The sequence below is a fragment of the Zootermopsis nevadensis genome, unplaced genomic scaffold, assembly GCF_977971745.1.
Source record: "Zootermopsis nevadensis isolate Lab colony 2312 unplaced genomic scaffold, Znev_1.0 Znev_ptg000019l, whole genome shotgun sequence".
Taxonomy (NCBI): Eukaryota; Metazoa; Arthropoda; class Insecta; order Blattodea; family Termopsidae; genus Zootermopsis; species Zootermopsis nevadensis.
The window spans coordinates 11,335,696-11,357,304 of NW_028259151.1; the positions used below are offsets into that span (position 1 = coordinate 11,335,696).

General features: G+C 45.8%; 3 protein-coding genes across 12 annotated transcripts; 2 read left to right on the forward strand and 1 right to left on the reverse strand.

The window, feature by feature from the left end:
- Positions 1-121: 121 nt before the first annotated feature.
- LOC110841225 (arylalkylamine N-acetyltransferase 1) lies at positions 122-6,518 on the forward strand. Of its 2 annotated transcripts, none has more exons than XM_087351354.1 (5): positions 122-461; positions 1,241-1,442; positions 4,296-4,516; positions 4,808-5,087; positions 5,911-6,518. In XM_087351354.1, the coding sequence occupies exons 3-5, from the start codon at positions 4,336-4,338 to the stop codon at positions 6,206-6,208; spliced, it is 759 nt and encodes a 252-aa protein (XP_087207480.1). In that variant the 5' UTR covers positions 122-461; positions 1,241-1,442; positions 4,296-4,335; the 3' UTR covers positions 6,209-6,518. The 2 variants fall into 2 exon arrangements, with proteins under 2 accessions (XP_087207480.1, XP_087207481.1); XM_087351355.1 differs by having other exon boundaries at positions 4,826-5,087.
- Positions 5,978-20,719, forward strand: LOC110841222 (UDP-glycosyltransferase UGT5). 8 transcript variants are annotated; one of them, XM_022086554.2, is made up of 8 exons: positions 7,639-7,850; positions 16,319-16,518; positions 17,122-17,303; positions 17,601-17,858; positions 18,268-18,481; positions 18,634-18,847; positions 18,932-19,151; positions 19,562-20,719. In XM_022086554.2, exons 2-8 carry the CDS (start codon positions 16,330-16,332, stop codon positions 19,878-19,880), a joined length of 1,596 nt encoding a protein of 531 aa, XP_021942246.2. In that variant the 5' UTR covers positions 7,639-7,850; positions 16,319-16,329; the 3' UTR covers positions 19,881-20,719. The 8 variants fall into 8 exon arrangements, with proteins under 8 accessions (XP_087207476.1, XP_021942246.2, XP_021942247.2 ...); XM_022086551.2 differs by having other exon boundaries at positions 7,690-7,850; positions 18,625-18,847; XM_087351347.1 differs by lacking the exon at positions 7,639-7,850 and adding an exon at positions 8,058-8,213 and having other exon boundaries at positions 18,625-18,847.
- LOC110841218 (calpain-D-like) lies at positions 8,592-13,704 on the reverse strand. Of its 2 annotated transcripts, XM_022086537.2 has the most exons (2): positions 13,463-13,704; positions 8,592-12,192 (listed from the first exon to the last, which is right to left on the reverse strand). In XM_022086537.2, exon 2 carries the CDS (start codon positions 12,163-12,165, stop codon positions 9,784-9,786), a length of 2,382 nt encoding a protein of 793 aa, XP_021942229.2. In that variant the 5' UTR covers positions 12,166-12,192; positions 13,463-13,704; the 3' UTR covers positions 8,592-9,783. The 2 variants fall into 2 exon arrangements, with proteins under 2 accessions (XP_021942229.2, XP_021942228.2); XM_022086536.2 differs by lacking the exon at positions 13,463-13,704 and having other exon boundaries at positions 8,592-12,307.
- Positions 20,720-21,609: the final 890 nt, after the last annotated feature.

Here is a 21,609-nt window from a genome sequence, read left to right on the forward strand (position 1 = left end):
CACTCAACGCGTGTCCCGTCGTACGTGTACATTACGTGGTTAACGAGGAGGTGAATGCCTAAGATGACGAGGCAGCTGTGATCTTGTTAGAAAGGAGGTGAATCATCTTTCTTCTTGGTTTATGTCAGTGCCAAATTTGATCTGTGAATTAGAGAAATCGTGAAATGCAGTGCTTCTGATGAAACTCTAAGCAAAGTTATTAGAGCAGCTCGGAGCGAATTTGCTTGGAAACTTCAAGGCAGAAAACTGCGAGCCAAAAGGTGAGGACCTTCTTCATCCGTCCATATCCACGCGATCCGACCTGTCAATACGATTCATTTTGTGGACTGATTTCTTATATTTTTTAGCGCATTTTGGGGGCTGTTCGTGATGACCTTGGGGAAGTGACCCCAGAATGTCGGCTGCCGGCCGCCAGACATTTGGAGATGAAGTACCAGTGCAAATGAGTTCTTGCATTTTAGGTGAGTTCCGCTTTGATATGAAGCGTTTTTCAGGCTCTGGCGTAGAACATCTTATGGGTCACGTTTTTAACAGAAGGTAGGCAACCTGCATTACCGGGGTGGGAACCGGATGTTCTTGATAATCCTATTGTTATTTCCGTTGCTATAATATTATTCCAATTGTAATTATCGATCTTATTGTTATTATTAATTGGTTTTATTATCACCATTGGGTTGGGCGCCCCTCTGCTATCTTAAGTTAGTTTATACAGGCCTCAGGACGACTGGAACTGCCCCCGAGGGTCTTCGCCACTCACGGGGCAAGGCCACTTCTTGGGGCAGCCCCCCCCCCCCTGATGCCTGCTCCGAACCACGGTTATTTAGCCCCTGGGACTTGCTCTAGGGGCTTTGCCCCACGGCCCATATGTTCCCTGCCTTGGCTTCCAGGCCTAAACACCCGGTGTTTCCAGGTTTTAGTTGGACGAGTAGTGCCAGGACACCGGATCTCATCAGTGCAGCAGCGACCTACGTGATGCGGAGTTGGGGGGAAACCTCTTCGATGTCAGAGCACAATTTGAGTTCACTCAAAATTGACGGGTGGGTGTCAGGCTTAAAATTAGTTTTCGAACGTGGCGTTGAAAAGCTGCAAGATCCGGCCTCTCAGTTCACATGCACCGGAGAATTGCGAAAGGCCCGTGTCCTCATTTGCTCCACGCGGGACGTAATCCTAAGTGACGGGGCTGATAACATTTAGCTCTGTTTCTTTACACTGGCGTTTTGTTTTTTCCGTCTGCAATCAGTTCCTGCGTCACGGTGAAGCTTAAAATGGGATCTCGCTGATAGCCGCGGCCTCCTTTCCCGCAGGGCGGCTGGCAGCAAGTTGGCCCGGAGGACCGTCTCTGGTGGGCGAGTCATTCTGAACGTAAGGCAACTTAGTAAGGAGGGAGGAATCCTAGGCGTAGACCTTATTCACAGCGCAGGATAAGGACCAGCGAGCACACGGTAATAATATTTATTTACTAGATTAGCAACTGTAAGCTTCTCGAGAAGATTCCCAGAAACCTGTTCATTGCTTAAATATATAAACGAACGACTAATTGAACGCATTAATCGAAGTTTTCGCGGCGGCGAGGAGGAACAGAGATGGCTGTCTCTCGGGTTGCTGCGCCTTGTAGCTTGGTAGACGTTTACCGACGTAGCAGGCGCCTCTGAAACGTCGGTAAACTTAACAGACGACCACAGTTTGCATGTAAGAATGTTGCTGCCAAGGAACTTCTGCGACGTTTGATAACTTTCAACCCAATCGACCAATATCCGTCTTGAGAAACTGATAGTGGTTCAGCTATTCAAACCTTCCTCGCCTTTTATTCAAGCCGCAAGTTGATGGTCGTGTTGACAAGGTCACCCGACTTGTATCGTATACATTTTAGTATTATCCTCGTCCTGATTTTAAAGACGCAATGAAAGTGTCTTTTTAGAGCTCATTATTCTGTGCCAAGAATCGCCGAACACAGAATGCAGGATTTTCTGGAGACGTGTTGCAGACCGTAGTTCAATCCGCTCCGGAATTTGTCTTGCGTCTTCAGATTCCAAGCGTTTTTCCGCCTTATTTAGACGCAAGTGACTCAACCTTAAGATGGCGCTGAGTTGCTTATCGCTTCGCGTGTTTATCTCACCTTTTTCCACGTAGTGGCAGAACAAAGGAAACAAACAGATTCTTTGTGATAACGAGAGTAACGCAGGCGAACGCCGACGAAAATTCGAGTAACTTTTACGAACTAAAACTTCCACGCCTTGAGCCTTTCTTGCACTCTGGACTTTGGGATTCGGGGTTTCGGCAAACATTGCATTGGAGTCTGCTTGTCCCCGGAAGACGAAGTTGTCCCCGGAAATTCCCTTTTCTTTTAGAAATTAGCCACTGCCTATCGCGATGTTGCCAAAGCAGAGGCTGAATGCCCGTGCAAAATGTTCCAGTTGAGAAACTGAAATGTATTTACATCTCACACAATCGCGACCTTAACACGGCAAGAAACTTCACAAAATTCAGTCGGGGCCATCACATCGAGGTGGATGAGATGAGTGGGACACGTAGCACGCATAAATAGGACCGTATGCAGGATTTTGTAATAAGAACTCGGAGATTAAGCAGGCAGACCAGTGCGGAGTGGGCATTGGAACAGAAGCGGATTGGATTCACCTGGCTCACGATTGCGTTCAGTGGCGAGCAAGATGGTATATTTATTCAGGCTGCATTAGAAGGGTGACTTCTTTGACCAGCTGAGCGACTATCAGCTTCGGAATGATGACCCTATTCCGGGATGCAGTTAACACGAAACATTTTCTCTCATCATAAATAAAATTCGATACGTCGCATAAATGAAGCCATTCCGGTACTCGCGTTCCTTAACGCTGCTAAGAAGCGAACGCAACTTTGCACTGAAAAAACGTGTTCTCGAGGGAATTATTTTGCTACTTTGCAGACGGCAGATAAATATAAAGGCAGGTGCCAATTTACGGACGATCGTACGTAGCAAAGTTCAGAGCAAAATGAATTATCACTTAACTATAATAGGTCTGCATTATTTGTTAGACACTGTAGTCGGGTTAGAATCCCTAAAGGAGCAGAGATTCTTCCCTCATGACCACTCGGTGCAGGTGGATCCTGAGTTGTCACAGCCGTGACCATGTTCGCCTTCGGTCTGTGTTCCTCCCCTAAACCCCTGCATTAGTTTCGTGAACCGACATCCAAGTTTCCCAATTCACGTGTTGCCTCTGTGGCTGACGTAAAACGAGTTCAAGTTCTGCTTAACATCCGGCCACATTCAGTACATCCATGCGGTTTATGGAACGAGCGAAAGTTAACGGGACTTATTTTATACCGGGGCAGAGCACAAGCCCGCAGCTTAAGCAGACAGACACCTTTTGGAGGAAACCGTGGCTGAAATTGGTGAGAATGAATTCACAATAATCACGGCGCAAAACTTCAGACCATAGGACGTACTCCGTACTTTCACTGTACCAAACGTGAATTAGACCAATTAAATGAAATTTCAGGGGCTGGGCGTGTCGGCGGTTCAAATGACGTAGCCCTGAAGCCAGGATGTAGATGTCATGAAAATAGGGCACAATTCTAGCTCATTATGCAACCCACTTCGCTTACAAGCGCCGCGAAAATTACTTCAGCTCGCTTGTAATTTATAGCGAATTAAAACAGTACAACCATCGATTATTTGTAAAAAAAAAATTGCGGTAATGTTAGCGGTTTTTACGTAATAAGCAATTCCATGTCGCAGAGTTCTCCCTTCAAAAGTTAACAGCCGCTCAGCTAATCAACAAACCGATAGATTTTTATGGAATTGGAACGTTCATTACCGTGCTCATGCACGATTCCCAACAAATCAACCTTTCAGAGCCCAGTGGTAACTGTGTGTACCACCGGCTTCAATAACAATTCTGCCCACAGAATGAATGTCGGCGCAAACAGCGATCTCTTCCTTGAACACATCAACCAAATCTTTGTAATGGAGAAGTACTGCGTTTTCTTTGCGGTAGGGGCTGAACTTTCAAATTTAATTTGAACGAGCGTCGCTGAGGCCCGAGATTTCTTGTCCGTCCGTAACTCGACGCCGTTCTTGACGCCCTCAGACCCACGCCGACAGCGGCCATCCTCCTCCTCTCTCGCGCTGGCTCCGGTGAATGCAGTAATGAATATCCTGTTTCCATGACACCCGAGTCTCTGCTCCAGAGAACTCGCCTCTTTGAGTCTGTCGGCAATCACTTCGCAGTTTGTTACGATGTGAATTAAAGTCAATGCATGTCGAGAATGATCCCGTAAAATGAGATTATTTGATTCAGTCTAAGCACAAGCTGAACTTCGTGCGTGGCTGACGGCGTCATGGCGGACACAAGCTGTTGCAAGATACGCAGGACGACCGCTTCTGACTACGAAGGAATTCTTCAGTTGATGCGCTGCTCCTTCTTGAGGGACGAACCGCTCCACGTGGCCGTCGGGCTGACGGATGAAGACGGCGCGTGCCTGGAAATGGAGAAGTTCTGTCTGGAGACGCTCGCTGACGGTACGGGCCAATTGATCACACGTCTGCTGGTATGAAGTGTGAGGATCGCACAAAACTTTGGGCGATTTCTATGCTTTGGACTTACTTTATTGCATTTTCAACAACTCCCAAGATCCTTGAAGTTTCATTTAGAAACCAGTCAAACGTTTATTGATCCCTGAATCTGCAATCGTGTATTTCCGTAGTACAACATTTTCGGAGCTTGTGAAGCGGACTTTTATTTTTGAACCAGAAAGTACAAAGCAAGATGACAGCAGCACTGGTGCTGCATAGTTCATGATGTGTTGACAGGTTTGTCTGTGGTCGCAGTGGCACCCGGTGGAGAAGTAGTGGGTGCGTGTCTCAACGGATGCCACGAGCCTGGCCACGTGGGTCAGATGGAGGCTGAGGCTGAAAGTTGCCCCAACCCCAAGTTAAAGAAGATTCTCCGGTTTCTTGCTACCTTGGAGCGGCGGGCCGACGTCTTCGGCAAGTTTCCCGAGGTCGACAAACTGCTTGAGATCCGCACCATCGCGGTGGATGGTGCTTGGCGCGGCAGAGGCGTCGCGACGGCTCTTATGGAACGAACCAGGTCAGTGCCAGCCTCAAACTGCTTCCTGCACTGTGCAAAGAAAACTTCCAAGTCCGAACCAGAAGTGATGTAGGAATGTAGAAATGTGTTCCTATTTTTGAAACGGGTGGTCTCTTGACAGAAATTGAATGGTCGAGGGCACAATTTCAGTCTCGCACGTCTTCATACAGAATTTTAGTTTCATGCAATGAAAGGCAACACAAACACTCAAAAGCTTTGCATTGGTCTTCCAGGAACAGAAAAATGTTGATGATTTGAAAACTGCAAGTGATTTGATATTTTATGTAATTTTCGTGTTCATTATTTACCAGGAGCACGATAGTGACACGTTCTTTAAGAAAGCACAAGACTCGTTGTGCCCCATTTTCCTTCTTATGTAATTAAGGGAATGTCCCAGTTTTTAACACAAAATTTTTGGCAACTGGATCTGCGTTAAATCTGAAGGCTTGTGACATGACAACATTTTTGGACGTTGTCCATCACCTAATTTTTAAATAAAAAAATGTATTTTATTGAAATTAAAGTCACGAGAATGAAGTTTGTCTTTGTAATTGTTAATCTAATTCCACTTTTTAAGATTATGAAGGACCCACATTTAAAGAGAATAAGCAGAACATGCCTCTGTATAGACGTAAAGGCTGATTGTGAGATTACGTTTCTTTCTTTATTCCAGATTTTCCAACATTTTGGGTTCCACCCAAATTACGAACTCTGACTTATCTCCTGTGTTATTGCTTCATACCAGAAGTTTATTGATATTATTGATTCAGTAACAACGTTAATGTGACCCAAACGATTTTGAGCGCGATGTTCTCGGTTGCAGACAGATTGCGCCTGAGCTGGGCTTTGCGCTGATCAAGGTGGACTGTACGAGCGAATTCTCGGCGCTCGCCATGATGAAGCTGGACGCTCACTGTGTGTTCTCCATGAAGTATGCCGACTACTGTGCCCCTAACAGCGATGAACCGGTGTTCGAACCAGAGCCCCCACACACTGGAGTCAAGACTTTCATCCAAATAGTGCCTCAAGGTGAGCACAGCTCACAGGCGCAGTTTGATACCGATAGATCTGCGTCGTGGGGCGTCGAGGAGTTTGAGAATCGCACTACCAACACTTTTTAGACCAGAAGTGGCGTGCATATTTATTCATGTATATTTGAGAAGCTCTTTCAGGTCCAAATGCAAATTTCCCAGATTTTTGACAAGGTTTCAGGCGAATTCCCAGAAGAAAATTATTACGCGTAAGAAGAAATTAAACCTCATATTCTGACTCGTCTCAGTAATCTCGAGATTTTCAGCCGAGGACGAGTCACCCAGTTTCAATCATGCGGGCCCACCCACCCCATTGAGTGAGCACAGCGTGATTTTCTAGGGGGATCATGGGGGAAACTGAGGATGAAATTTATTGGGAAATAAATACAATACACGTGAATTTTCACTTATAACAATACCTAAAAAAAACCTTCCCTGTCTCTCCATCTGTGACGATTAATGTAAAACTGAACGTCGCTCGAAATATTTTTCGTATTTTAATGGTGGCGTCTGGGAACCATCGCATCGGATTATGTGTAAAAGTGATAATTTGTGTATTCTCTCCTGGAAACCATGCCTCTTGCGGTAGGAACCTCTTGGATGTCACTTTGCAGTGTTCAATATGCACAGACACAAGGCAGTTTCTTCCAAGGGCCCATGAACTTTCTTGTTCATCGTCACCTTTTCTGTTGCCCTCTGAGACAATCGTAAAACAAATATTTATTTTTTTAGTTGCAAAAAATTCAAGTTATTTAATTCAAATGCACCAAACGCTGGCAATTCTATCTGACAGTAAATTTGTCTAAACTGTTAACCGCATTAATGACGAAGGATCGGGGGCGTAAGTTACAGAATTCTTCAACAATTCTCTTACATAAGGCTTACCAGTTTATTAAAAATACAGAATTATAATTATTGTATAGTAATTAGATATGGACTTAATTGTGAGGAAGGAATTTTGCTAAATTACCGGTAATATGACGTGTAATAAGTCCTACAGCAGAAATCGTAGTTAATTTATGATTTTTGGATTTACGCTCCTTCACTCTGGAGAATTTTAATTTATTCTCAATGCAGGAGTTTACATTTGCTTCGATAACTTCAACGACGTTGTTCTTGTGGCCGAAGGTTGGCTTACGTGCGTGTTCCTATTTGAGATTATCAACCGACTTAGTTATTTCCACAGAATGTGATATAAATATCGTCACTGCAGGCCACCAAACGCCAATGCCAGTGCTGACGTCTTACAAAAAGGGACCTGAAATGGCGTGGCAGGGGTGACCAACAATTTTATGCAACGTTTCACATATATTGAAAACGTGTCGCTACCCAGGGACGGATGTGAAAGTGGAAGACGGAATTTTGATTAACACGTTTCTGTGAAAGAGCTACATAATTATACAAAAATTTCCAGCTCTAGCTCCGAGGAGTTGCTATTCCTCCCCTCCCCCTCCCCCACCCCTTCAGGAAGCATCGCGGAAATAGGTTTTTCCTAACTACGTAAATAGCTTTCGTGCCAATACAAAGATAACTTAATGATTAACGAGCAAACGTTCGGCCTTGCAGAATTTATGTCATGAGGAGGTTAGTAGCGAGCCCAACTACGAGCACCGGTGGCCGCCAACGCACGTGAATGTGTTTAATCAGTTTTCATTTTACGTTATTTTCCCAAAAATCGAGAGACGTGCAACTGACGAGAGCTCCTCAAAGAATACACAGTTGTATTCTCAAGGTAATTGCTGCAGATATATCTCACACAGTCCTACGAATTGTGTGTGAAATGTTGGTTATAAGGAAAAAGAATTGGAAGAAATGGCGATTGAAGGAAACTTTGTGGTTATGCACGACAAATTTAATGTGGTTAAAGAACGTCTTAGGTAATCCCTTAATGCAAGGTTAGGCAATCACGAGAGTCAGCAGTCGGTCACAAGGAGGACGGATCGATCGATCTATCGAAAGCGTGATTAGAGTCGTAAGGAAGGGAGATGTCGTGATTACGTTTGCGATTGCGACTAAGGAACAGTGAAGCCAGACGGAGCTACTGACTGATGGAGACACCAGCAGACGACTCATTTGGTTCTACCCAGCAGAAGGAGTGAGTTAAGGGGCAACTTTTAATTTATTCAGACGGTCATTGCGTTGCTTCTTGATATTTAGAGGTTAGAATTTGGCACATGAAGGCCGTGTTTATTATATCTTGTGTGTATTTGTATTTCATTGAAATTGGCCGTGTTTTCCGCCACAGATGACGGTAAGGAGAGTTTATATTCACTTACAAGTGGAATTATAGGAAGTTTCTGAAATAATTTTCTACACCTGCCGTGATTCTAATTACTTTCTTTTGGATTTAAATACTTTGTTGCTGTCTGTCGGAAAATTTGAAGAATTCTTGGTGTTTTCATGTGGTATTCAAATTAGGATACAAGTGTCAGGGTTCAAGATGTTTGTCTCTGACAATCTACATGACAAAAACCAAAAACATCATTTGCATGTAATTTTCATATGATTTGTTCGTTGTTATTCAGTTTAGGAACTCAAGGTTACAAATTTTGTGTTGAATGTTGACATTAATTTCCCGCTCCTGGTTTCTTACCATAAAGATGCCAAGTTTAATCCCACGTGACTTCAAGTGAGATTTGTGGGGGTTAAGGACACTAGAGCAGGGTTTCTTCAACTTTCATGATTTTCTCAAGCAAATCATCATTTCCTGACCGAGCAGACCCAGGGGCTTGATCTCTTGAAGCATTTTGTCTTCTGAGAGTTCCATCAATTTGAACTTTACCTTCGAATTTATTTGTATCCTTGAGAAACTGATGGCTGGTCAGGAATTTCTCTGGACTTTATAGAACTTGTTGGTTTGTGGCTATGTCTGCAAGTTTCCCACTGCTTCCTGCCCTGAACTAATTGAATCCAATCCAGAGAACTTTTGTTTGTTTGAGGTAAAGTTCATTCCTGTTCTAGAATGTTCCACTTTCCAGAAAATCTATTAATTTCCTTTTGGTAACTGGCTCCTGCAAACTGTTCCAATTAGTGCAGACTTTGATATGTCCACTGGCACTAGACAGAGATGTATGCAAATATAATTTAATTTGTGGCTTGTTTAATGACGCTGTCAGAAGCTCAGACGACATAGGGTAGAATGAACATAGAAATTGAAAATTATTTCGAACAAACTGGTCATGGTATAATTTAAGGTCTGTCCCTGTGAAGGAGCTGAGGACATATATCCCGAATATGAAGGAGGAATGCTAAGGACTTTCTGTTAGAAACACTTCATCATCATCATCACGGATTAAGCTGTTGTCCATTTTCCGGTTGTAAAAATGTTCTTTCCTCTATTCTGTTCAGCGTCCATGGAATCTTGACAAATATTATAGCCAGTTCTGTTACAAAATACAATTGTACTGCTCGCGTGCCGATAGAAGTCCGCTGATGGTGCGATGGTCTTGAAGGGCTACTCGTACACACAGTGCTCTTCAGCGCTAGAGATTAGTGGAATAGCAATAGGCGGAGTGCGCATGCGTAGTAAGATCACGTCCTTTCCGCACTTCTCTTGGCGAGCTGACAGTAGCAACTTTGGCCTCTGGCATTTCATACCCAAGTATGGCACAGGGAGAGAAAATTCGTGAAGCCTTCGATACTGCGCCAGGAACCCGGGAAGGAAATTACTTTATCGGCCGAGGAGCATGCAGGCCCTGCAGATGATCGCCAAGCGCGGGACTGTTGCTTCCCGTTCCCCATTCCCCGAGATTGCTGGAGCCTGTCAGTCGATGGAGCAATCTGAATTCTGACGACACCATCACGTAGCCTTCCAGCTGTGAGAGCACTGTGATAACCTGTCTGTGCAGCGGTGGAACTGCATCTGCAGTGAGGAACACTCCGCGGGTTGACACCACATTGTAGCTGGCGTTACAGTCGACCCTGACGTGGACCCACTTGTTGGCGTGGCGGTTCTCGACCACGATAACCAATCCGGCCCAGCACTTGCTCAAAGTGTACGTCGTCGCTCCTTCAAAGGCGTCGTACTTGCGTCCTCTCGCGAGCGCCAAAGCGATGAGAGCATCGCCTACCACGCAGCCCTCAGCGGACACTTTTTCCGCAAGAAGACGATTGGAGCTGTGGATTGCTAGCACATACTCTGGAGCATCTTTAGTGTTCCAGTGATTAAAGGCCAAGCAGACGACAACGTAGAACCCAGGTTCCAGTATCTTCTCGCAACCTGCAGAACTTTGCACCTGGCTTTGGCTGCTTTCCACCAGAAGTCCGAGATGCGACAGTGGAAACGCTGGAGCTCGATACAGAGCCAAGCACAGGTTCAGCTGAGGTTTCTTCAGCACCCGCTCTGCCTGTTGGAAGAGTGTTAGATCTACCTCAGTCGACTCGAGGACAGTGAGGAGGACGCATGACAGATGATTGGCTGATGCAAACGGAGGAAGTCTTCCTGACAGACGTAGTTCACTCCATCCAGATCTCACTTTGCAGATGTCAACTTTGTCAAAATATCTCAGAACATCCTCAAACGATATCCAGAATATTCCTTCTGAAGAGCTGTTTGGTGACAGGAGTTTCTTGAGGTCTGGAGTCCATGTCGCGGAATCGTCTGACCAGGCGCCTTTCCACGAATAATTTCCCCACGGATTGCGAAGTCTGAGCAGACGATGTTCAGCCACATTTCTCACGTCTAGTACGGAGTATGAATGGCTAGGTCTTAGTCCTATGCGTTCGTAGTCGTCCTCCTGGACGTTCACGTTAAACCCACCACAGGATATCCCCATTAAGAAACCAGCAGAACGAGAGCTCAGCAACCTCGCCCAGACTAAGTTTTGGTCAATATCCTCACGCGGTCGGGGCTGTAGATCTACGGTTTCACATGGCGCGCCTGTTAAAATGCGCAACCCTTCGATCGGTCTTCCAGAGACCAGCGCCTCGTAACAACCGTGGATCTTCGCTGCAGCTTTCTCTATGAGTGGTACCCAGAGTTGCTTTCGCTTCGCCTTTGAGTAGACTAATCGACCGTATTTGTCACAAGGCAACAGATCATCAACAAGGATTGTGGTCCAGTTCCCGTCCTTACAGAGCCGCACCTGATACACCCCGTGCTCGCACACGTCTCGTGTCACTATGATATTCCTCACCAAGTCTTCTCTCTCCGCCAGCACGGCTAACGAGCTTAGAAACCAGCAGTTTCCCAGGACACCCTGCAAAATATCGGAAGGCAACGGGGTTCGAAATACAGTCCAACTGAAGCCAGAGTCGGCGTCCACAGTAACGTCATTTGGCCGAAGCCACTTCGCAACGTGAGTTTTATTCTTCGCGTTTGGTTTGTGGTAAAGCGACTTCGGTGCCGGTGGAAACGAATCATCCACGAAAGGTTCGTTGTTGGATCTGCAATACGCCAAGACGCGTTTTCGTACCTTCAGTGCTTCCTGTTCTTCGACGAGTCTTACAACGTCCAACAGTTCACTTTTGTGCTTCATCGCAGAGGACGTCGATTGAGTAGAATCTCCCTTAGCCCTCAGGCAGACCGAATCAGTTAAAATACGAGTTCTTGCATTTTGGCACACCTCGCATGTTTTCGCTATTTGGACGTTTTTGTGTGAACATTTGGAGCAGTTCTTCGACGTAGTCTTCCTTTCAGCCAGTGCAAGTTGGCTTGGAAAATCAGGTAGAGCTCTGACGCCCTCGTGCCAAATGTTCCGTCCGCTCACACTGGCCTTCGATCCGGGAGCTTCGCAGGCCCTGCATTTCCGTTCGCTGAGAGGATTCTTCAGGGTGCACCGACTGCACACCCAGAATTCGCCTTTCCTTAAAGTTTCGTGCACCGACGGTGTCAGGGCCGTCGCTTCTCTGTCACGTGCGCCGCAGAGCAGAGCCGTGACAGGGTTCAGTGTCCAGCATCTGCCAAAACTCCATTTCCATTTGCCTTCTGGAAGGTCCTTGATCTTCGTCTTCGTGCAAACGTCGCACTGCTCCGACCACTGAGGATTGTGTGCGTAGGAGCATTGCGAGCACGTCCACACGCAGATCACGTCAGAGGACGCGGGCATGGCTCGTGGTTCAGATAGCTTCCGGTCCTGCAGGAATAGAACAGGTTCAAACAGGAGACACATCAACTTGGTCCAGTTAACAGTGAAACGACTGAATGTCGTTGTACGTATGGAAATTCTTGCCACTGGAATACAAGGCTGCAAGATTCCTCGCGACAACATCTACCCTGAAGAACGTTTATGTGGCATTTCGCATCAATTTTGTGCACGATAGCTTCAGACTTTAATTTCGTCTGCAGAATAATTCTGTCAGGCCGTTTTGCGATTGTGACATCACACTTTACAGCGTTGTTAAATAAACTGAGAATTCAAAATGGAACGTAACTAATGACGAACGGAGAAAATGCCTTCCCATTGACTTGAATAATTCCGAATTTCAAATGTTTCCGGTAAATGTCGAGTTCTTCTGGGTTGTGACTGTGTAGAATCGTGGGCGGTTACGTACGTTTCGGGAGGACGCGCGGCGTCCTTCTTCAAGACGGACTTACGCCTACGAGACGACACGAGTCATAGCCAAGAAAATCAGAATTGACCTTTTCACCTCTGTCACAGCGCCTTACGTCAGGCAACAGCAGCTGTTGCGGTGTTGAGGGAAAGGACAGAGTTCTCCGTGGTGCTTGACTGAGCAAAAGTGCCTTAAATCTGGCCACGACCGCTTTTCACAGACAATTTCTAATTCGTTATTCATTACTTATATAATTCGGCACTTTATTTCAGAGATAAATTAAGTCCACTCGAAGTGGCAACGGAATGGCTGCCTGTCATTGGACAAGTACGAAACATCTGCACTTCAAACATAGCTGATACATAAACTGATAACAGACGAGTACTCTCCTCCCCCCAGTGCCTGTTACCGCCACATCGAGTCACCTACGATTAACAGCTGTTGATAAGTCACGTCTGCCTTCATATTTCTGACCCGTGGCTACACGACGTTACCAGTTGGCACGATGTCATTAAACAGAGCTTCGTCATTTCTGTTCGTGTTCATATTGTTAGGATAAAATCAAGGAATGCGTGGAATATATCAGAAACGCGTACACAGTTTTAGTCTACAAATTCGAAGGGAAGAGGTCACAGGCGCAGATGTGAGTATAATATTAAAATGAATTTGAAGACTCGGGACGTGAGGATGTATCTTAGTCTTAGTTGCGATAACTCCCAGTGGCGTTAGTTTAGTTTCCAGCTCCACAAAACGCGCATTTTGGCGCAAGCAGCGGCTGTGCGCAGAATCGGCCAGTCCTGGGGCGCAGAGTGTTTATTAACACGCGTGCACGAAGAGAGTGCTGTGACTTACCGCAGAAATTTTGACGACAGACCACCAAGCGAAGCCACCGTTGACCGATGCCAGGAAGAACTCGCTGTCTTCTACTCCGACAGCGGTCCACGGCGTTGAATGAGCTGATAAGATAGCGACTGCAGTCAACACGTCGCTTAAAATAGGGTTCGCAGTCTGTGATCCGCGGGTCGCTGCTCTGGCTGTGATTGTCACAGAAGGCCGAAAGACACAGCCCAAACGTTCAACGGACCCGATTTAAAATGGGGCCTATTTAACGGAATGCGTCGTGTTTTATGATCATAAAAAATGTATCTGGAAACGTCTGTGTTTTGAGTTACATCTACTTGAAGTTTATAGATTCTGAGGTGGAAATTTCTCCGCCAATATGGCAGTTGTCGCCTGTCAAATGTCGTTTGTCATGATTTCGGACACCGCGAATTAAATAAGCAATGTCTTAATCAAACTTTACTCGATTGTAAAGCATGTATAAAGGAAATATTTAGAATAAAGCCAAAATATAAACTTCCTCACCGTATAGACGTATTTACGTCTAATTCTCCGGAACCGTGGCTCCACTGACAACTTTTGTTTTCTGATTTCAGTGCAATTTTTTTCTGACAAACAGAACACGAGTCAGGAATGGATCTCGTGAATTTTCGAACATTCTGTCTTTGTTTTTGAATGTGACTCCCCGTGGCTTTAACAAATGAGGCGCAGTAAGGCTAACAAACAAACAAACAAGCTCTGTGAGCGTCGAAGTGTCGTGTGATAACAGACAGTTGGTGTGACGTGTCGGAACACAGATAAGAGGAAATCGTTCGAGGTCGCTGCAAGCCATTTGGCAAACTGCTATCAAAATGTCAATGTCCGTGGGTTTCCGAGCTCGCGTAGAAACCAACTGATATTCTGTAGGGTTTGAGGTTTCCAGGGCGGTCAGTTAGCGGAATACCGTCTTCTGGATTGTTGACGTTTCAGAGGTACTTCCTGCCTCCATCATCAGGGCGAGGGGTCACAACCAAGAAGGCAGCCATCTTGAAATTGATATTCTGTTCCGCATTTGCAAAACGACTTGTCACAAGAAAAAGGTTTTGACGGAAACGAGCAGTGTTATTCCATTGTTTGTGTTCTTGTACGTTCATTAACTGTCTTCGTGGAAAGTACTTACGTAACGTCGAAATGTCTTGCGAAAATGTTATCGCTGTCACATGAAGTAATTGCCTCGAGTCCCGCTTCGTTTTCCCGCTGTGCTAGTTTGTTTTGTCGCAGATGAGTTGTTCGGTCAGACCGGGGGCCATTTGCCACTGCGCTTCCTGGCGTCGCTCAGAGCCTCAGAATTACCGGGTGAGTCTGTGAATCAGCTGCTTTGAACCACGCTAATTAACGTCGCATTCAGACGCCAGGCGTTTGAAATAGAGGCGGCTCTGTGTCATTTGACGTCTTCCGGTGGCGTCTTCACGTCTTTCTTGTTGCTGTTACGATGAGGTGGAACTGCGGCCATTCCCCGGATGCTCCGTGAGTGAACGTGGATTGATGCTGACAGGGGACAACTCGGTCCCTCTTTGTCCGCCACAAATCCCACATGGACTGACCTGGGCACGAAGGCGAGCCTATGCAATTCACCGGCGCGGACGGGCAGTGGATTTTGCAGAATAAGTGAAATGTCGAAGGAACTGCAACATTTGATTTGCTCTTGCGTAATCCAAATTTAGAGTTGAGCATTCAAAGCGTAGCGAGACCGTAACATTGCATTTTTGATTCTGTATTTTCAAAGAGTTCTTTCTGTGTTTCGACTTTTGTCATTTAAGAATTCAGTATTTGGAACGGAGTGTTGTCTATGCTGATACCAACTTTTCTGTTAGTTTATTTTCTGAAGTGTTTAATGGAAACATTAGGTTTCAATGAGATACTCCTGTTGAAAGTCATTTCTCGAAGAAGCTAAGGTTTGTCGAGAGAGGCCACGCCTCAGTCATAGAGTCTTCAATGAAAGAGATGATGTCTTGTAGGTGATTATAGGTGGCAAATGTGGATTCTGACTCCAAAGGCATCCGAGGTACCGGTTCGGCAGTTTGAACTTCGCCGCCATCGACTTCTTCTTAACGGAAAGGCCCAACCTTGGTCGGGTTGGAAGAACGAAATGTGCTCCGAGAAATATTTTTGCGGTGGCTGGACGTACCAACAGCGCACATCCATAAAACACTCGTGCGTTTGAAGCCTCATTTTCTCAGCGAAGTAAAATCCCATAGGACGTGTACTTTGAAAGGGAACACTTAATGGTCAGTCCTTATGAAGTTCGTCAGAGAGGGAAGAGCGACGTTCTTTTGCAGACGTTGGTGGTCGTTAACATTTTCACGTGCAGGGCGAGAAGGGTCTGAAGGTTGGAACCCGTGAGGTCAGAGGCGAAGAATAAGGTGGACATTTTTAATTGGAATATTTTGTAATAAATGATAAAGTATGCGAAAACAGAATGACATTCAGTACAGGCGTTGTGAGATGAAGGAATATTGAAATTTACTTCCATACAGCTGGATGTTGGTGTGTGAAGAAAAGTAGGGAAGGGGAGTGTAGGTTTTTGGTCACAAGAAAGATGTTCGTTCATCGGTGTCGGTCCAACTGAGCTGGTTAGGTTAGACTGCGCTCTACAAGACTGCAAGAATCCGGTGTCGGAGGGACACAATTTTGCTTAAAGACAAATGATCCGAAAGAATTAAAGATGTAAAATGAGAACGAGTCTTTTGACTAACTGCGAGGTACCGGCCGGAACAGATGGTACCATGGGCTTTCATTGATCACGAAATAAGCATAGGAGGCTGTAGCAGCCTTTATGAAAGACCGAGTGAGTTAGGAAATCACAATTTGTATTTCTCTGTCTTGTAGCTTGAACAGAAATGGGTCAAATTTGGGCGTGTTGTCTGGTGGTACTTATGCTGTGCACGAAATTCGAGGGTGATGGTGCGAGGATCCTCGGCATCTTCCCCTCTCCCTCCTTCAGCCACCAGCTCGTCTTTCAGACCATAATGAAGGCCCTGGCAGCTCGTGGTCATCATGTGACTGTAATTAGCACGGATCCACTCAAGGTCGGTCACTTCCACGCCTTGTGTGGTGCTCATTGCTCAGAACGTGGCTCACATCTTACACACTTTGGATTTTCTGTGGCACTGATTTCAAGGGATCGTTATAAATATTATTAAAGTAAAAAGAACGTACATGATCACAGTGAAAATTGCGACTTGTTTCCCCGAAAGATTGCGACTCTACCAACTGTGGAGGTAACTTAGCATCGGGTGAGGTTAGGTTATGTAGGATGTTACGGAATTGGATGAGAATGCCAAGAAAGCAACCAATCATAGAGTTCATCAAGAGCTGAGTCCTGCGCAAGCGCAAGGCATCGTCCCATGTTGTGTTACACCATTCCTGTTTAAGAAACGCAATGCTGGAAATGGTAAACAGTGCCTTCATGCTGTAACGGCCGTGCGCATGCGCTAACGGGCCTTGGCTTTAAATCCTGAGCTAATTTGCCTCATTTACTTTTGCTTTCAATTAAGTGCAAGTTGTGTGCTTTTGTGTGGAAAAAAACACACGTAAAATGTTGGTTACCTAAGTTTCACGTCACACGTGCTCATAAAAAATAGTGATTTATTGCAATAGTCAGAAATCCTAATGGCACTGCGTTTTGCCAGGAACGCGTCGGCAACTACACAGACGTTGACCTGTCGTTCATGTACGACTATGTGAGGGAGAGGTTTAACTTCACGGATTATCACGACCTCACTGCTTTCGGCTCTGTGCTGTGGTTCTCCCTACAAGTCGGAATTGGGTGCAACATGGAGCTCAGTTCGCCCGCAGTGCAGGACTTCATAAGGTGAGTAAAACATTTCGACAAAGGCGATAGCATTTGAAGTCGCTGCGTTGGCCACCAGAGTCCAGGGGAGAAAGGACAGGTTGAGCCATGGGGACTGAGTTCACAGGGGAACTTCCCGGAAGTCAAAAAGGCGTTGGTGGCAACCGAACTGTGACTTTGGGTTCTAAACTTCGACCTCGCCTTTTCCCTGTTCCGGAGAGATGAGGGACGATCAGCGGTTTCTTGTCCAGTCTGCCTTTGATAAATGGAGTGCACGGTAGCAGACAGCAGAACAAAGATAATACGTCATTTTCTCAGGTGTCACCCGAGCACCAACACGAGTTTCGATCTGGTTTTCATGGAAATGAGCCGGTACCAGTGTTACTACGGCCTGATCCACCACGTCGGGTCTCCCCCAGTGATTGGCATCCGGTCCATTGGCGTCACTGCTGCCACTCTGGCCGCCGTTGGGAGTCCCAACAATCCTGCGTACTTTCCAGACTCGTACCTTCCATACACCGGTCACATGACGTTTTTCCAGCGTCTGTGTAACACTGCCTTCTACGTCTGGAACAGGTACGTCTACAATTCTGCAGTAGAGACACCACCCCGGAGTCTCATTTTAAGATGTTCTAATGTTGCAATTTAAAGTTTCGTGCAGAAAGTATGCCCGGCGAGAAACTTCGGGAGGTTTTGTGGGTAGTACTGAAGTCAGAGCATACGAAATTGTCAACTTTGGTAATACGTCATTTGTTTGTTGGTTAGACGTTTCCAACCAGTACGTAGGAAAAAGAAGGCCTAATATAACAGTTTGTTCGGTTTTCATTCGACTTCGCTGGAAACGGCGCACTTGTAGTGAGGAGAGTATTGAAACTTGGCAAGATTCTGTCCAGTTTCGAGGCTTCATACCTTCAGTGTTCGCTAACATTGCTCAGAAACACTCAGTGGATATTTTACTCACGAATTTCGCTTGTTGTCGACACAGCGTTCTATGGCACGCGATTGTTCTACCGATAAATGAGTTGGTCATGCGCTATCACTTCGGCCGTGGTCCTCCGTCAGTCTGGGAGGCCGAGAAAAACGTCAGCCTCGTGATGGTGAACAGCCACTGGAGTCAGAGCTACCCGCTGCCCCTTCTTCCCGCGGTCATACAACTCGGAAACATCCACATCCAGGAGAAGCCGAAACAACTTCCTCAGGTCAGTTGAAGAGTGCGAACTGAGTCACGACGCTTCCTTCCTAGTCCTCTCCAATTCAATATTCATTAATAATGAGAAGGTGAGTGACCCCTGAAGTCCTGCGACAGTGGCTGGAGTCTCAGGTGTTGTTGTTTGCCGCGAAGGACCTGCAGGAGTTCCTGGACGGAGCTGCGAAGGGGGCAGTCTACTTCAGCCTGGGCAGCAATGTGAGAAGCGAGACGATGTCGCCAGAGAAGAGGCGGGTGTTCCTGTCTGCCTTTGCGGATGTACCCCAACGCGTCCTGTGGAAGTGGGAGGCGAACGACACGTCGGATGTGCCCGATAACGTGAAGCTAGCGAAGTGGCTGCCTCAACAAGACGTTCTGGGTGAGTATTTTGTCACGTGGCAACTGTCGAGTCTCCAGAATGGACGAAGGAAATGAAGCTCGAGTGTCCTCTGTACGCGTCTAGCTCATCCGAACGTGAGGCTGTTCATAACACAGGGCGGCCTGCAGAGTTTCCAAGAAGCCACGTATTACGCGGTGCCTCTGATAGGAATACCCTTCATCGCCGACCAGCAACACAATGTTCGCAAAATGGTGGACGCTGGCGTCGGGCTGCAACTGGACTATGCCACCCTTTCCAAGGATGGGCTGGTGACAGCCACCAGGAAGGTTCTCCATGATCCCACGTGAGTAAATTCTTTCTGAAATATGTACCTGCACGACGGTTTCTGATGGAACTGAATCTGCGTTCGATCTTTGCCACTTCGCTACGACTCCTTACCTCAAGTCACACTTCCGTGCTTATCTTCTTTTCTCCCTGCCGACGTTTGTTTCAGTTAATCGATTTCAACGAAACGTGGCATGAGTGTTACGTCATTGGAGTCCATCCGTGTATCTTTTATCATCAAAATGGCGGGGGTAGAAGTATATGACGGTTGCTTTACCATGAATCACGTTGAAGGCACTGCTTAACTCTTTATTTTATTTAAAATGTGGAATTTCTAAGCCTTGTTCAGAAATGGGATTCACAATCAACCCATCATATTGGGCATCATTTATGAAAACAAAATGCGTCCTTAATTAATTCTTTCCTTAGTTTCAGAGAAAATATGCTGAAGTTTTCAACCGTGGCAAAGGATAGGCCAGACAAACCATTAGACAGCGCAGTCTGGTGGGCGGAGTATGTACTTCGACATAATGGCGCCCGTCACCTTCGGTCAGCTGCGTTAGACTTGACTTGGTACCAATATTTCTTGCTGGATGTCATGGCAACCGCGTTGTTCGTCCTTCTGCTAGCCTCGTATCTAACCTACGTGATCGTGCGCTGGACATTCCACCGCCTTGTATGTCGCTGTTCGAGTGCAGCCAGACATGACGTTAATGAAAACTGCGTGGTTACTAAGAAATTACGCTAGTTTTGTTGTGCGATGGTTTAAGAATTCTGTTCTTACGGAAACTGATGGGAACAATTTTTACGATCGGCCCTCATCGACATTCCAACATAAAAATCTCTTGGCACTGTTCAGAAAGATGGAACGTGCGTTCTTCGTAGTATCGTGTATCCCTCGGGCCAGTGTTTTAAACGATAACGGACGAAATGAACACGTTAATTTTTCATAGCGAATTTAGTAATCAGTGCAAAGTGAATCTCCAAATGTCTCTGTGTTCGTGAGAAACAATGAAACACGAGGTATCCTACACAAGAGACGTGCTAACTTTTGGAAAACCAGACGTAAACAATGTTATTTGAAAGGAGTTGTTCACGAGAACCATGATTTTACATTTAATATCCATAAAAATTAATTTTATTTTTCATGCGTGTTTTGAAACTAATTAAAATAATTAGTCAGGTCTATTTCGTCTGTGTATCCGCCCTTAAATAACGGAACCAGAGGACTAGTTGGTGCTTGTGGTCGGTAGAGAGCATTTGTGTCCTACATTAAACGTCGGCTGAATATTTTAACCTTGGTTGAGATTAAGGACTGGTTTATGTAAAAATGCCGATGAACGCTTCGTGCATGTTCTGATTTCGTTGATGTACAGATGTGTTAAGTCTTGACAGTGCACGACTATTACTGTGTGTGGGAGACTGATTGTTTTATCAGTCTAAAGACTGCATTTGTACTCAAACAGCATTTTCGACTCATCTCGCCGAGTATTCGGATTTGAAAGAGCCCAGGTCTATACGGAGGACTCGCTGATTTTGATAAAGTCACTAACGTGAGAATGGCTAATACATGGGGTCTATTGAAAACGTAAAATTGTTTTAGTCGTCCTGCTCGATGCTGTGCTCAGTTCATGTGCACGGCGTCGTCCTGTGCCTGGTCAGCGTACCTTTCCTGTACTATCCCAGTGTTACTCTATACATGTATTTTTTAAAGCAGAATCGCGCACATCTCGATCGATTATCCTGCGCCAAAGGAATCGACTGTGTCCCCTCCGGTGCATCGCCTCCGTGACCTGACAAAGACAACTATTTCGGGTATTTACATGGAGGTACAGAGTAACGAAAAACTTTGGTCAGAATATCAACCTTCTGCACCCAATTTTGAAGCACAAAACTCTCGAATATAAAGTGGAGTGCTAACCACTCGACAGTTTTATGGAAATCTGTGGCTCTTAGACGAACTACTTCAAGAAGCTGAGACTTTCTTGGGAAGCTAATAGTCGTTCACCTGGTCGATATCTTATATTTATTTATAGTTTATTTAACGATGCTTGATATATAGCTCAATGTATTCAACGCGAGGTTGACAGTGAATATTTTTTTGGGAAGGAAGCGATCGTGGCTGGAATTTACCTGGAGAGACTGAGGAAAAACCACGAAATCCCTTAGTCAGAGTAGCAGGACTCTGGGCTGAGAGTTGAACCCGAGGCTTTCCGAAGTTGAAGCAAGAGTACTTACCATTCGACCAAGAAGAACGTTGAAGGAATTCCTCCTCGCCTTTATGAAACCGGAAGACTCATTTCCATGTTCGCAAGAGCCGACTTCCGGTTCCTGTCCTGTGAGAGGTGAATCCGATCCACACCACCGCTTTTATTTCCGATCCGTTTTAATATTATCCTGCCCTTTGAGCCTCACACGTGGCCTGTTCCCTTCCGATAAGACGGTGAAAGTGCGAAAGCAGTAACGACGAGACCGGC

Excerpts from the sequence above, each read along its gene's own strand:
- LOC110841225 (XM_087351354.1), top strand. The coding sequence starts at position 4,336 with ATGGCGGACACAAGCTGTTGCAAGATACGCAGGACGACCGCTTCTGAC. Across the intron at positions 4,517-4,807 it reads TCTGGAGACGCTCGCTGACG|GTTTGTCTGTGGTCGCAGTG; the intron begins GTACGGGCCAAT and ends ATGTGTTGACAG. Across the intron at positions 5,088-5,910 it reads GCTCTTATGGAACGAACCAG|ACAGATTGCGCCTGAGCTGG; the intron begins GTCAGTGCCAGC and ends TCTCGGTTGCAG.
- LOC110841222 (XM_022086551.2), top strand. The coding sequence starts at position 16,330 with ATGGGTCAAATTTGGGCGTGTTGTCTGGTGGTACTTATGCTGTGCACG. Across the intron at positions 16,519-17,121 it reads TTAGCACGGATCCACTCAAG|GAACGCGTCGGCAACTACAC; the intron begins GTCGGTCACTTC and ends GCGTTTTGCCAG. Across the intron at positions 18,848-18,931 it reads GCCTCAACAAGACGTTCTGG|CTCATCCGAACGTGAGGCTG; the intron begins GTGAGTATTTTG and ends GTACGCGTCTAG.
- LOC110841218 (XM_022086536.2), bottom strand. The coding sequence starts at position 12,228 with ATGTGTCTCCTGTTTGAACCTGTTCTATTCCTGCAGGACCGGAAGCTA.